This window comes from Jaculus jaculus, chromosome 10 (assembly GCF_020740685.1).
Source record: "Jaculus jaculus isolate mJacJac1 chromosome 10, mJacJac1.mat.Y.cur, whole genome shotgun sequence".
Lineage (NCBI taxonomy): Eukaryota > Metazoa > Chordata > Mammalia > Rodentia > Dipodidae > Jaculus > Jaculus jaculus.
Window position 1 is genome coordinate 101,012,271 of NC_059111.1, and position 15,980 is coordinate 101,028,250.

A 15,980-nucleotide genomic window follows, 5' to 3' on the forward strand; every position below is an offset into this window, starting at 1 on the left:
TCACATGCCGCTGTGTTTTACAGTACAGGGTCTCTCACTGAACCTGGAGCTCACCTAGTCAGCTAGACTAGCTGGTCATCAAGACCCAGGCCTCCTCCGTCTCTGCCTTTCCAGCACTGCTATCATGGGTGCGTGTCACTGAGCCTGACTTTTAAGCAGATTCTGGGGATCCAAACTCAGGTCTTTGTGCTAGGGCAGCCCCCCTTGAGCCTCACAGAGCCTTTGGAATGAATGGACCCCAACAGGCCAAAGAATCAGTTGTACACAGCTATCATTCATGGGAAAAAAAAAAAAAAGAGATATGTGGCTTTCATTGACCCTGAACCTCAATACTTGTCTATGTTATATGTCTTATGAACAAATCAACACACAGAGACACTTTTTAAAATTATTTATTTATTTATTTGCAAATAACAGACACACACACACACAGAGAGGCAGTTAGAGAGACAGAGAGAGAGAATGGGCACACCAGGGCCTCCAGCCACTGCAAACAAACTCCAGACGCATGCTCCCCCTTGTGCATCTGGCTAACGTGGGTACTGGGGAATCGAGCCTTGAACCGGGGTGCTTAGGCTTCACAGGCAAGTGCTTAACCACTAAGCCATCTCTCTAGCCCCCCCGCCCCCCGGCACACTTTGGAATGGATGTCCCTCGGTTCCTGTGGATGCTGCAGTCTATGTTCTAATGGAAGATCCAGAGTGCAACTGGAATGCGCACACACCGGCCGGGTTCATTCCGGAGACAGACATATGGAGTGTGGTCTGGTTGCTTGCTAATGCGAACCACATGTCATGAAGCTGAGCGCCGATTTGAAGTTTTGTCTAAATACTTAATGATCACTTTCATAATTATTTCACCAGATTTATTTTCAATCCTTCCTTCTTTGATTCTCCTAAAAAAAAAAAAAAAAGCTTACTTGAGTTTAAATTAGGCATTTACAGATACTGTATTTTACAAATATTTGTGAATTTTCTTAATCTTAGCCTTGTGAAAGGTACCTTCAAAACACAGTCCGCTTTCCCAGAAAGCACTGCACTAGCCTCTCCATCATCTGCAGCCAATTTAGGCGTGTTCCCTGCATGATGCCCTAATTACACCTCTGTTATTTCTCATCAGATGCTGCCACTCATCAGCCAAGCCTGCAAACTTCTCCTGGCTCATTTAAAACCCTATGCGGAATCTGAGGACGCAGTCGACATCCAGAGGTAAGGGTACTCACTCTGTTCAGACAAGAAGTCACAGTTTTGAATGGCCGCTTTTTGTGACTGTACCTAGCTGCTGGACAGTTACCTTGGGACCAGAAAATGGTGAATGCTAGGAGCTCATCACAGCAGGCATGGACTAGCACGTGAGAATACATGAAACCCACCTGAAATGGGAAACAAAGTGACTGAAGCCCAGGAATGCAGGGCTTGTTAAGGAAGCCTCAACTATGTGGTGGTTAATCTGTGGACGCACTGGACCTCAGATCTCTGCAGACCTAAAGGTGGACAGGACATGGCCGAGCAGAAAAGATAGAAAGCTGGGAAAAGCCTCTAAATTTTCTCATTAAGAAAATTATGAGCCAGGTGTGGTGGTGCACGCCTTTAATCCCAGCACTCGGGAGGCAGAGGTAGGAGGATCGCTGTGAGTTCGAGGCCAACCTGAGACTATGTAGTGAATTCCAGGTTAGCCTGGGCTAGAGTGAGACCCTCCCTTGAAAAATCACAAAGAAAGGAAAGAAGGAAGGGAGGGAGGGAGGGAAAATTCTGAGCCATGAGGCTAGGGAATGTAGCTGTTTGTAGAGTGATTTGCTAGCACACACAGGGCTCTGGCTTTGCTGCCAGCACTGCATAAACCCAGAACAACCACAGAACAGTAGAAGCAGTAGGATCAGAAGTTCAAGGTCATCCTTGGTTACATAGAGAGTTTCAGACTAGCCTGGGCTATCTGAAACCCTATCTCAAAACATATATACATATACATATATACATACATATATATATATTTTAACTATGGGGCTAGAGAGATGGCTCAGCAGGTAAAAGGACTTGTAACTTATGCAAGCATGAGGACATGATTTCAATCCCCAGCAGTCATGTGAAAAGCCAATCATGGCTGCACATGCCTATGACCCCAGCACTGAAGGAAGAGACAGGAGGATTATTGGGGCTAACTGGTCAACCAGTCTAACTGGAAAACACATAGTCCCAGGTTCAGTGAGAAACTGCCTCAGAGACATAAGGTAGAAAAGCAATGGAGAAGGACACCTGATGTTCTCCTCTTGCCTCCAAATGTGTATGCATGCATGTGATAACACATGCATGCATGCACCCTTCCCACCACATACTACACATACATACACAAAATAAAATAGTAGGGCTGCAGAGATGGCTTAGTGGGGTTAAGGCACTTGCCTGCGAAGCCTAAACACCCATGTTTGACTCTCCAGGTCCCACATAAGACAGACGCACAAAGGTGACACAAGCACACGGTCACACATGCCCACTAGGTGGCGCAAGCACCTGGAGTTTGATTGCAGCGGCTGAGGCCCTGATGCACCAATTCTCTCTCTCTGTCTCCCCCTCCCTCTAAAAGAAAATTAAAAAATAGGTTTAAAAAGTAATAATAAAAATTGTGAGCCAGGCCTGGTGGTGCTGAGCCTGTAATCTGAGCTACTCAAGAGGCTAATGTAGGAAGATCCTAAGTTTAAGGACTACCTGGTTTAGAATGAGTTCAAGGCCAGTTTGGAAAACTTAGTGAGAGCTTGTTTCAAAATAAAAAGTAAAAGAAAGGACTGGGGATGGAACTCAGCAGTAGAGCACTTGCCTTGCATATGTAAGGCCCTGGGTTCAATTCCCGGTACTGCTCAATAAATAAATAAATAGTTTAACACTTCCTCGTAGACACTTTTTTAGCTCAGTGGTAGAAGTTTTAGTGACTCTGGCTTTTTTTCTTGGAAAACTTTTAGTTGTTTTCTGCCAGATCATAGCTTGCAGCAGATGAGCAGTAGATAGGAACGGCAGATCAGCTTTAGCTGAGTCATGAGTCTCAAGGCTAATCAAATCATGGCAGAGTCAGCACCTATTGTCCATAGAGCTTTCTCTTTCTCCTTGTCGCAGATCGTGCAAAAGGTGGGAAGGTGTCCTTGTCAGCTATCAAAGCAAAGCAAATAACTCTTAACCCCCTGAAATCTTCAACCATTAAGATCAGATGAAATCACATTCAGTAGTCTTGATTAGTTCTTAGTATGGCGGGGAAATCTGTAACCAATTGTAGAAATGTTTTGAATAAAAGCAATCAAGGCTGGGAATGTAGCCTCGTCTGCACAGTATTTGCCTAGCATGCACAAGGCCCTGGGTTTGACACCCAGCAGTGCATAAAACCAGGTATGATGGCAATCACTTGTAATCCCAGTATGTGGGAGACAGGATCAAAAGTTCGAGGTCATCCTCAGCTACCCAATGAGGTCAGTCTGGACTACATGAGAACTTGTCTCATAAACAACCGTAAATAAACAAACAGACGTAACAAAAATTTTGAAGTTAAAAAAATGTGATTTATTTTATTTTATTTTTTTGCTTTTTCGAGGTAAGGTCTCACTCTAGCCCAGTCTGACCTGGAATTCACTATGGAGTCTTAGGGTGGCCTTGAACTCATGGCAATCCTCCTACCTCTGCCTCCTGAGTGCTGGGATTAAAGGCGTGCACCACCATGCCCGGCTATTTTATTTTTCCAAGGTAGGGTCTCACTCTAGCTCCAGCTGACCTGTAATTCACTATGTAGTTTCAGGGTGGCCTCGAACTCATGGTGATCCTCCTACCTCTGCCTCCAGAGTGCTAGGATTAAAGGCATGCGCCACCACACCTGGCGTGTTATTTATTCTTTAATGATAAATTGGTGACTAGAACTTCTGTAGAAGAACTAAATGTATGCCTACACTAAAGATAAAAAAACAAAAAAACAGAGGAGTTGACGGTATAGCGATGAGCATAGCTGCCTTCCAAAGATTGAAATAAGAAGCCTTGCAGCCTTCTTATAAAGAACTTCAGGGGCTGGGAAGATGGCTCAGCAGTTAAAGGCACTCGCTTGCAAAGCCTGTCAGTCTGGGGCTCAACCCCCAAAACAACCATGCAAAGCCATATGCAAAAAGTTGCACAAGTGTCTAGCGTTTGTAGCATCAAAAGGTCCTGGCATGTATGTGAGCGTGTGTGCGTACACGCACACACACATTATATTATACATATGAATTTCATCTGACAACCTCTATAAGAAAACAACCAAATACTAGTAAATAATTCTATTTAAAATGGCCTTTTCAGGGACAAGCTTCCTTTAGTCTAAGAGGCTAAAATTTCTGGAGCTACTCCAAGACACTTTTCTTCTTGTTTACTTTGAAAAGGCAATGTGTGTCTTCTGTAATATATACATCTGATCATAAAGCCTGTCCCAAAGCTTGTCTGCTATTTATTTGAGTGTAAAGACCTCTTGGGTTTGTTCTTGTTGCGGTTTTAAAAACTGCTAAACCAGGGCTGGAGAGTTGGCTTAGCGGTTAAGTGCTTGCCTGTGAAGCCTGAGGACCCCAGTTTGAGGCTTGATTCCCCAGGACCCACGTTAGCCAGATGCACAAGGGGGCACACGTGTCTGGAGTTTGTTTGCAGTGGCTGGGGGCCCTGGCGCACCCATTCTCTCTCTCTATGCCTCTTTCTCTCTCTGTCTCTGTCTGTCATTCTGAAATAAATAAACAAAAAATTTAAGAAAACCTGCTAAACCATTAGGAGGAAAAAAATAAAGACCGTGGGAGGGGGTTAATAAAACTAGATAATCAGGCTCATGTGTCGATCAGTGCCGATTTGATGGATATGTTAGTCATAGGATTCTAGCCTGGGCTGGGCTTCAACGTCCAGCTTGTAGGTAAAGTCCATGGGCTCTAGAGTTCCTATCTTCCTTCCGGCCCAAGGTTGCACTTCTTGGGTTTCGACTCTGTTCTGAAGTTGAGTCAGTGATGTCCCTGCCCCCCACCTTCACTTCCATAAGCTCATGGTTACAGCCTTCCATCTCCTCCCATACCGCACTGCTGCTGCTGTTTCCAGCACCTTCTCTCCCACCACCCTGCTCAGATCTGCAGGAGGCGCCTCTCTCGAGCCACTCTGCAGGCTGAAGCCACTCATGTAGACCAAGGAGCCATGTTTGGTCAGGAGCCGTGCGCTGTGAGAAGATCAATGCTGGCATCCTTCCCAAGTCAAACGTTTCCGTCTTCACAGGTGCTATTGCTGTTACACCACAGATGTGGTGGCCAGTGTGGCCTTTGGCACCAAGGTGGACTCCCAGAATGCACCTGAAGACCCCTTTGTGGAGCACTGCCGACGTTTCTTCACACTTTGCCTTCCCAGACCCCTCCTGGTTTTAATCTGTGAGTATGGCCCCTGACCAGGGAGGTGAGCATAAGTCGCCTGGCACAGCTTTCAAGCTCAGCCTCTGCTACTAAGGAAGGACCAGAGGGTGTGGGAGGTTGAGAGTCTCCCTGCACAGACTGTCTCCTGAAGCCACCAAGATTCTCCTATCTACAGTCTGGGGCCACTTATCACCAACAGGTAGCAGTGACTCATGTGAGCGCTTTGTGGGCGTGGCTTTCATTAGTCCTAGCATCCAGCCTATGAAAAAAAATCCCATTGTTCCCATTTTCACGATCAGGAAACTGAAGCTTAAACCAGGCGTGGTGGCGCACGCCTTTAATCCCAGCACTCGGGAGGCAGAGGTGGGAGGATCCCCGTGAGTTCGAGACCACCCTGAAACTAGAGTGAATTCCAGGTCAGCCTGGGCTAGAGTGAGCCCCTACCTCGAAAAACCAACCAAACCAAACCAAACAAAACAACAACAAAAAAAAACCCTGAAGCTGAGAAAGGCAGAACCAAGTCTGGAATCCAGAGCTTTCCATTGCCCTCCTTCCTCCAATACAATGGTCTTCTGAGGACCTCTCCGCTGGAAGCCAACACTCCTAGGCTAGAAATCACCACATGGGTGACTGGGAAGGAAGCTAATGCTAACAAGACCAGTCCATTGAGTTTACCAGTGATTATATTGATGAGTTCCATGGTTTCCAGCTTCTTCTACTGGGCTAGCAGGTTCCATTCACTCCTTGGTCTGTTTCATCCTTCTGTTCTTCTCCTCCTTCTCTTCCACATGCTTATTTTTGGTTTCTGTCTGTTTGTTTTTGAGACATAACCTTGTCGTGTAGTCTTGTCTGGCCTCCAACTGGCAACAGCCCTGCCTCATCTCCCTGAGAGCTAGGACTGCCAATATGCAAGTAGAGGGCATTACACCCAGATTTTCATTCCAAGCCAATTTCAGTGGGTGGCCCTGTCACCTCCATTAACAGCACACTGAACTTGTAAGGGTTAACAAGTGATGATCCACCAGCCTCTTCCTTTGTCCCCAGGGGTCAAGTCTACCCCTCCTGTGTCCCTCAAACACAGGACCCAACTATGAGGCTGGTGGCTCCATAGTCACATCCTTGCTGCCCTGGGCTCTGTGCCTTTAAACAGACTGAGACCCATGCATGTCAAGACAAGCTGTTCCCTTCTTCCCAGGTCAGCACAGGGTCCAATGTGCACGTGGGAGGCCCATAGTGGAGGCTGAGAAGCTGAGTAAAGCTACTTCCTCAGCCCCTGAGCCCACTACCTCTCTCCAGAGGCGATGAAATGGCTCTGATCCTGGGAGCCCAACCCTGAAAACCCAACACAAGGATCCATGTAGCACACAGCACAGTTGGGATGGAGCCCACGGTGGATGGGCAAGTCCTTGTCAGTACTAGCAGATCTTAGGGGCAACCCATGCAGCTGCTATGGGGACAATTGCCCCAGAGAAAGAAACTGCAGATGACCAGAAATTTCAGAAAGATGAGCTTCTATTGAAACACTCTATCTGTCTTCTGTTCTGTCCTGATGAGCTACAGACCTTACTTCTCATAGTTAGGATCTGTGGTATTCATTTCTAAGCATGAGATTGAGTTTGTGGGGCCAGGTGCACGTGAGGACTCACTGTATTGCATACACACTTGATGAGTTCCTTACCATATGCAGGGAACAGGGTGGACAGCAGAGGTTGAGTCAGACATAGTCCTGCTCAGAGGAGGACAGGCCTCCCAAGTGACTCTAATTTAAGGCTGGCACTTGCTTCCTAGTAACAAGCGTCTAATAGCCCTGGTTCAGTGTCACCCCCTTTTCAATGCCACTTTTGTTTTTCTCTTTCAAGTATCGTTTCCATCCATAATGGTCCCACTGGCCCGGATTTTGCCCAATAAGAACCGAGATGAACTGAATGGCTTTTTTAACAAACTCATTAGGAATGTGATTGCCTTACGGGACCAGCAAGCAGCAGAAGAGGTAACTGTTTTAATAGGACACAGCCTTGAAACAAAATGAACCCTAATTTGGCATCACTCTCTCTTTCCTTTCTCTTCACTCCCAGACCTTGCATGTTATGCCAGCCTCTCCTTTCTCAGTAGCCCACTCTGAGCTTTCCAGAACCAGCAGACAGCAAGAGAAAGGTGGAGGACAGTCAAGAGGGAGGATGGGAAGAGCAATGGAGCAAAGTCCCCACCAATGTGCCCATCCCCTGACAATGGCTGTAGAATAAAAGCTGCCCCCTGACCTGCCTCTGGCTCAGACGTCCTCCCAAACACAGGTTCTCACAGCCCCAAAGACTGTTCTGAGTAAATGTGCCCTGTGCAATTTTCATGAGCATATTCATCTACTGAAAAACAGCAAGACAGAATGAATAGCATAAATATTAGAGAGGAGTTCAGGTAACCGTCAATCAACTCCATTTCCTCTTCAAGATGGAAGCTGGTGTTTGAAAATTTGTGGTTGAGACCCGCTGTTCTCTTTAGCTGGCTTCATCTGACACCTAGCATTTTCTTTCCTCTTCATGGATTTACACTCCGTTTGGCACATAGTAGGAATAAGTAAATATTTATTGATTGAACTTAACTATGAGAAGAAAGAGGGATTTTCGGTGTGAAGAAAGATCATTTCTGCGTGAGAGGCGCTCATGTGCATGTCAATGCCATTTGTTAAGGGCCTCATTGCATTCAAGAAAGTTACTAAGAGGAAAAACAGAGCTGAAAAGGGCTTTCCCTTAACCGACTTGTGCAAGATGGAGCTTTAAAAGGGTTTTCCAAAGATTGTGTGGCTCAGAGGAATTCGTGAGGTCTGATGGTTTAAGGCATTGGCCTAGAATGAAATCAGAGTCAATTAGTAGCTTGATGCACTTAGCAGCCTTGGGCAGCAACCTTGTCCTACTCTGTCTCACACCCTGGGGACTGTCGCACAGGTAACTGGATCTAGATGTGGTAAGATGTACTCAAGTTCTCAGCTCCTTGGTTCACACCACCATCAACTCCACTGGAATGTCCTTAGAAGCAGGGGTCAAAATTAGCCAACTAACTGTAAAGCCATAAAGGACAGAACACTCTCATTCAGGTGCATTCTTATGAGGGGCGGGGGGGGGGTGCTGGGGGCAAGAAATAAAGAACCAGCTTTGAACCTCACCGTTTCTGTGAAGGGTTGCATCCTGGGAGAGCTATGCCCGTCCCCACCCCCACACACCATGCCTAACCTGAAACCCACTGGCTGAAAATTTAAAATCTGTTCCACTGAGTGACTTACTAAGAGGTGAGAGGTTATTAAAGATCCAATTACTGGGATTGCTTAGAGCTTTTCCTTTTATAAACTCTCCAGCTATTTGTTTCAAACAATGAGTTGATCTGAGGGGGGCGGGGAAAGCAACTCCCAACCACAAATCCGGGGCTGCCTGTGTCAAGACAGAGCTATATGGTTACTAAGAAAACTCACTTTAAAAACCATCTGAATTCTGTATACATTCCATCAAACAGATGTGTGTTTTCACAGTGAAAATGCTGCACAGATGTTAAAAGGTAAATATTTTTCTAAGCTCTAGCCGATGGGTGGATTAGACACCTACATCTATCAGGGCACATTAGTTTTCTTGGATATAACCGTAAACCAGCACCCTATAGGTCCTAAATGGGCATTGTTCACAGAGCCTCCACAATGCCCTGGGAGTGAGAGAACGCCATCCACGCTAATGTTTCTGCCCAGCGCATGAGCCCTCGAGAGAGCGGCCCTTTCACTCAGCCTCATTAGCTGGAGGTTAAGACGGATTCCTATGAGACTTCACCAGCCCCGCCACCTTTTTAACGTTTTCTTTATTGGAGAGAAAGAGAGCAAATGGGCACACCAAGGCCTTCAGCCACTGCAAATGAACTCCAGACGCACATGCCACCTTGCGCATCTGGCTTATGTGGGTCCTGGGGAATTGAACCTGGGTCCTTTGGTTTTGCAAGCAATCACCTTAACCTCTAAGCCACCTCTCCAGCCCCACCAGCCCTTTTGCAGCCCATCAAGGCTCAGAGAAGAGGAGGGGATTTCAGCCGCCATTCTGCTCCTGGAAACACACTCGGCGTGCATGAGGCTGTGTGTTCTGTCTTGTCACTGCCCCTTGTCCACTCCAGCAAAGCCATGACCGAGCTTCAGGGGCCATCATGTCCCAGGAAGCTATTTCAAATGGACCCATAGTGAGGCCCAGGAGCGTGCTGCTTCCCGAAATGTGAATTTCTACTTGCGCCTGCGCCATCCCAGCTCTGCCCCCTGCTAAGGGTGTGAGGCTGAGTAAGATAAGGTTGCTGCCCAAGGCTGCTAAGTGCATCTATCTGCGCCCTCCCCCCCCCCCCCCCCCCCGCCCAGGGCCACAGCCAACATCTGGATGCTGACCAAACAGCAGGTGGGAAGCCTTTGGACATCAGAAGAGAGGAGCTGGAATGGCATGAGAAGGTCCACACACTCGCTGACTAATTCCTTGTTATTTCTCAGCTAGAACAGCCTAAGCAGGCTGGTGGGAAGTGGAGAGCTTGTCTCCTCAGCCTCGAGGTGTCTAATAACCATAGTCTTAGCAGTGAGCGCTTCCAGAGGTTTCTAACAAAGAGCACAAAGTTGTAGCCAAAGACAACCATCTCCAAGGGTGTCTGTCATTTTACATTTTGATTCGTATCTATTGCATGCATCATATGTGCTCAGCACAGTGCCTGCCACCGGTGGAGGAGAGGGGAGGGGTGGTTTTAATCTCATGGAGTGGAAAAAGCAGCCACACATGAAATGGCAACAGAAGTTAAAGGTGCAGCCGAGCGTGGTGGCGCACGTCTTTAATCCCAGCACTTGGGAGGCAGAGGTAGGAGGATTGCCATGAGTTCGAGGCCACCCTGAGACTACAGAGTGAATTCCAGGGCAGCCTGGGCTAGAGTGAGACCCTACCTCAAAAAACAACAACAAGGTTAAATGTGCGTAGCATAGTTATTCATGCAACAGACATTCAGAAGCCAGTGAGTTGAGAAAATGCTGCAAGCAGGAAAGTACTTTGAAATTATATAATATTTTCTTTTGGAGGTTCTGATACTCGCCTTTTGCCGTCTTAATCCCATAAATTTGAGAAAAGAGCAACATCTTGGTTGTCACTCATCACATTAAAGGGCGTTTCAAAGAAGTGATGTGCCAGGAATGTGCTTTGTGAAGGCTGAGGCAACACATGAACACTCCTATGGTCAGAATTAGTGATAGTGAAAATATTATGAATATGCAAATTACTGATAAGGAAGGTAGCGAAGAAATGGTATAAAGGCTTTAACCATTCAAAGGGGGGTTGCAAATTACTGAGGAGAAAAAGAGACTCCATAGGAAACAGGTTGCTCAGTCTGGGGGCTCTGAAGACAAGCTTCAGTCAAGCCAGCTTCCTCCTGCACTCCTCAACCCCTCCTTTGAACTTTCCACTGGGCAAGAAAGCTGACAGCTGCCTATATAAGTCCTAAACTGTGTGTGAGTGAACCAAGGGATGTACAGTCTGACTTAAATCTATAAGGTGAGACTGGAGAGATGGCTTAGTGGTTAAGGCACTTGCCTGCAAAGACTAACGACCCAAGGTCTATCCCCAGTACCCATATAAAGCCAGATGCACAAGGTGGCACATGCATCTGGAGTTTGTTTGCAGTGGCTGAAGGCCCTGTTGTGCCCATTTGCTTGCTGTCTTACTCTCTCTACTTGCAAATAAATATTTTTTAAAACAGATAGGTCGATCGATAGATAGATAGATAGATAGATAGATAGATAGATAGATAGATAGATAGATAGATAGACGGCATATTCTTGTTGGAAAACCAACCAAGAATACAAGCTGGAGGAAGTAAGAACTAAATACCTTCTGGTTTTCCCACATCCCCAGCTCTCTGGAAGCCTCTGAGTGCAGAGCAGCACAGTATTTTCTATGCATAGACGATATACAGGGTTACCTCAATTGTACACTTACTGTTCTTACAGAACCATATCTACAGTGCTGAAATTCTTTTATTCTCCTTAGCAAGGTGACCCCACACTTTCCTGGATTATCCCAGACAGAACAGCCTCATTCTAAATAGATAAAGGAATTGCAGTACACATCCACGGCGGGATATTATTTAGCGATAAAAAAGAATGAAGCGTGCACACACAGGCACATGCCCATGCACACACATCAAAAAGAAAAAAGAATGGGGGCTGGAATGATGGCTCAGCAGATAAAGATACTTGCTCACAAAGTCTGTCGGCCTGGGTTTAATTTCCTACACGTAAGTTTCAAGCTCACACATAAAGTTGGATGCAAGGTGGCATATGTGTCTGGTGTTTGCTTGCAGTGGTATGCATACTCACACACATACATGCACAAATAAAAAAAATTTTAAAGCATGGCACCTTTCATTTTCAACTGCATGCATGGAAACTGGGGGACATTATGCTACATGCAATAAGCTAGTCACAGAAAGACAAACAGTGTTTGCTCTCATATTGGAAGCTAAAAATCTCATCTGAGAAGTAGAGAGAGAAAGAGTTTAAGAGCCAGGAGGAGTGCTTTGCAATGCTGCCTTCCAGACACAGAGAAAGAAGGGATTCAGTGGAGGAGGTACTGAGGAGGGGAAAAGGGAAGGCAGTGAAGGGGATTTTTTTTTTTTAAGATTTTTATTTATTTATTTATTTGAGAGTGACAGAGAGAGAAAGAGGCAGATAGAGAGAGAGAGAGAGAGAGAGAGAGAATGGGCATGCCAGGGCCTCCAGCCACTGCAAACGAACTCCAGACATGTGTGCCCTGTTGTGCATCTGGCTAACGTGGGTCCTGGGGAATCCAGCCTCGAACTGGGGTCCTTAGGCTTCACAGGCAAGCACTTAACCACTATGCCATCTCTCCAGCCCAGTGGAGGGGATTTTGATCATAGTATACTGCCTATAAGTATGCAGGTTGTCAACAACAACAACAAAAAAAACTTTTTAAAAGACTGGGCATGGTGGTGCATGACTTTAATCCTAGCACTCAGGAGGCAGAAGTAGAAGGATCATGGTGAGTTCAAGGCCAGCCTGGGTCTACAGAGTGAGATCCGAGTCAGCCTGGGATAGAGTGAGACCCTACCTCAAAAAAAAGGTTTTAGGGATGAAGAGATGGCTTAGCATTTAAGGTGCTTGCCTACGAAGCCTAAGGACTGGGGTTCGATTCTTCAGGTTTCACATAAGCCAGATGCACAAGGTGGCACATGCTTCTGGAGTTCGTGTGCAGTGGTTAAAGGCTCTGGCTCTCTCTCTCTCTCTCTCTTTCTCTGTCTCAAATAAAAAAATTTTAAAATATGTTTATTTTTAAAAGTTTTTTAAAAAGTAGAGAGGAGAATGGTGTTCGCTGGAGGCTGGGGAAATAGAGAGTTAGGGCAAGGTGGGATAACAAGTTCTAAAGATCTACATGTCCTGATGTTCTATAGCCCAGCAGGATGACTATAGTTTCCAGTAGCTTACTACCCGCTTTGTAAGTAGCTACAAAAGAGGTTGGTGAGCTATTTCAGTGGTTGAAGAGATTGCTTGGCAAGCCCGCCGGACCAAGTTTGATTCTCCCAGAGCCAATGTAAAGCTGGAGGCAGAGTGGCTCACGAACCAGCCTGTAATCTCAATGCACCTATGGCAATGAGCAGTGGAGCCAGGAGGATTTGGAAGCTTGCTAGCAGCAGCAGCAGCAAGAGAGGCTCTTTCTCTCTGTGTTTTTTGTTTTTTTTTTAATTTATGAGAGAGAGAGAGACAGAGGGAAAGGGAGAGAGAATAGGCATGCCAGGGCCTCTAGCCACTGCAAATGATCTCCAGACATATGCAACCTCTTGTGCATCTGGCTTATGTGGGTCCTGGGGAATCAAACCTGGGTCCTTTGGCTTTGCTGTCAAGTACCTGAACTGCTAAGCCATCACCCCAGCCCTCTTTCTCTCTCTTTAAATTCTTATTTATTTGAGAGAAAGCGAAAGAGAGAGAGAGAAATGGGCATGCCAGGGCCTCTAACCACTACAAACAAACCCCAGATACTTGTACCACCTTGTGTACCTGGGTTTTATGTGGGTACTGGAGAATTGAACCTGGGTCCTTGGGCTGTAGAGACAAGTGTCTTAACCAGTGAACAATCAGTCCAGCCCAAGACTCTTTTTGTATAGAAGGTGGAAAAGAGAGAAGAAACATCCCAAAGCTATCTGACCTCCACATACGTGCCATGGCACCCACATTCTTGTGTACGATATCATATACATACACACATGTATACACACACACACACACAAATAAATAATAAAAGTAGAAAAAAAAAGAGGACTTTGAAGGTTCGTAACCTAGTGATAGGCTGGAGATGGAAATGCCATCCACCCTGACCTGGCCATCATGTAATACATACATGTATCAAATTACCCCCATGCACCTCATAAAGTATGCTCAAAGACCAAGAAGAGAATTACCCCATGTTTTGTTCTGGCCATGTCACAGTCCTCCCCTCGCTGGAGGCATTCAGGTGGGCCACTCAGGGGGCTGTCAGGTTCTCACCATCTCATATGGCCCAACAATGATCTCGTTCCTTACTGAGTGAGTTAGAAGTCACCACCCTCTGCCTGTCTCATTGACTCCTGCCCTCTCGTCCTCAGAGGCAGAGAGACTTCCTCCAGATGGTATTAGATGCCCAGCATTCTGCAAGCTCCGTGGGCGTGGAGGACTTCGACATGGTCAAAGAAGTCCTGTCCCCTGCCAAGTACAGCGCGGGTCCTCCCCGTCGAAGCCAGCCCGCAGCCTTGTCCCAGCCTTTGAGTGGGGATGAGATAGTGGGCCAGGCCTTCCTCTTCCTCATTGCTGGCCACCAGATCATCGCCAACACACTCTCCTTCATCACCTACCTGCTGGCCACCCACCCTGACTGCCAGGAGAGGCTGCTGAGAGAGGTGGACCTCTTCACGGAGAAGCATGTAAGTACGCCGGGGTCCACGTGTCATTGTGACATCCACACAGTGGACGATTCTGCGAAGCCTCTATGTAATAACTTGCCAGACTGCATTAAAAGTTCATAAGCTAGGGCTGGAGAGATGGCTTAGCAGTTAAGCTTTTGCCTGTGAAGCCTAAGGACCCTGGTTCAAGGCTCGATTCCCCAGGACCCACGTTAGCCAGATGCACAAGGGGATGCATCTGGAGTTTCATTTGCAGTGGCTGGAGGTCCTGGCATGCCCATTCTCTCTCTCTCTCTCTTTCTGCCTCTTCTCTCTGTGTCTGTCGCTCTCAAATAAATAAATAAACAAAAATAATTGCCAGGTATGGTGGTGCACACCTTTAATCCCAGCACTCAGGAGGCAGAGGTAGGAGGATCACTGAGAGTTCGAGGCCACCCTGAGACTACTTAGTGAATTCCAGGTCAGCCTGGGCTGGAGTGAGACCCTGCCTCACAAAACCAAAAATGATAATAATGATGATAATTTTTTAAAGTTCATAAGATAAAATAAGGCTTTAACCCAGAAACATCTCCACCTTTGGACTAGCAAGTAAAATGAGGTGTTCAGAACAATGAAGAGATAAGAAGACAAGCGATATGTTATCTTTACTGGGGCAGCCCATGAACCTGGCTCCAGGATCTGCAGAGGCCCGGGGAAGGAGGCAAGATCAGAGGGCAGCAATTAGGAAGGAGTTTGAGTGGCCCATGCTTTGAACTGTGGGCATCCCCTTTGAGAAAGCCAGAAAGTGGGGAGGCCATGAGCAGAGAAGGGAGCTATGCCCAAATCCAGAAGGTGGAACTGGATACAGGAGGGGCTGAGGTGAACAGAAAGGAAATCAAGAGGAAGCCCACAGTACTGCAAGGTGGGATGTGACTGGTGAGCCCTGAGTGCAGCAGGATTCTGGTCATTTTGAAATGAAGCCCCTCTCTGTAGACTCACCTCACACATGCGTGGTTACTACACCAGGCAGCTTTTGCACCTCTTGATTTTTTTTTTTCTGGGTGTTTATGTGTTGTTTGACCTATAAATTGTGAAGAAGAATCTTTTTTAAAAAATGTGTGCTTTTGAGCTGGGGAAATGGCTTAATAGATAAAATGTCTAGAGCCAGGCACAGTGGCACACGCCTTTAATCCCAGTACTCAGGAGACAGAGGTAGGAGGATCATCGTGAGTTTGAGGCCACCCTGAAACTACATAGTGAATTCTAGTTCAGCCTGGGCTAGAGTGAGACCTACCTCAACCCCCCCAAAAAAGATAAAGTGTGCCCTACAAACATGAGTGCTTGAGTTCGGACCTCCAGAACCCACATAAAGAGCTGGAAACCATTGTGGACTTCTGCAATGTCAGCCTACAGCCAGGTGGGTGGTAGAAGCAGAATTTTCTTGAAGCTTGTGAATCAGCTAACTTGGTGAATGAAGCAGTAAGCAACAGACCCTGCCTCAAAACGAGGGGGGAGGTACAGACACCCCGAAAGTTGTCCTCTGACCTCTCTGAGCTCACAGTGCATGTACCCACACTGACACACATGAGCAAAGATGCATGCATCTGCACACACACACACACACTCACACATGAACAAGTATGCATGCATGTGCTCTCTCTCTCAAAAAATTATGCTTTGAAAAGAAAAA

At 46.6% G+C, this 15,980-nt stretch overlaps 1 protein-coding gene across 1 annotated transcript in view; it reads left to right on the forward strand.

Moving 5' to 3' along the window:
* The window catches only part of Tbxas1 (thromboxane A synthase 1), a 240,363-nt gene that overhangs the window by 161,089 nt on the left and 63,294 nt on the right, over nucleotides 1-15,980 (forward strand). The window contains exons 6-9 of the mRNA XM_045160556.1: nucleotides 1,120-1,208; nucleotides 5,247-5,395; nucleotides 7,237-7,367; nucleotides 14,018-14,332. Of these exons, the coding sequence (XP_045016491.1) occupies nucleotides 1,120-1,208; nucleotides 5,247-5,395; nucleotides 7,237-7,367; nucleotides 14,018-14,332 (684 nt within the window). The remainder of the gene's footprint in view (nucleotides 1-1,119; nucleotides 1,209-5,246; nucleotides 5,396-7,236; nucleotides 7,368-14,017; nucleotides 14,333-15,980) is intronic.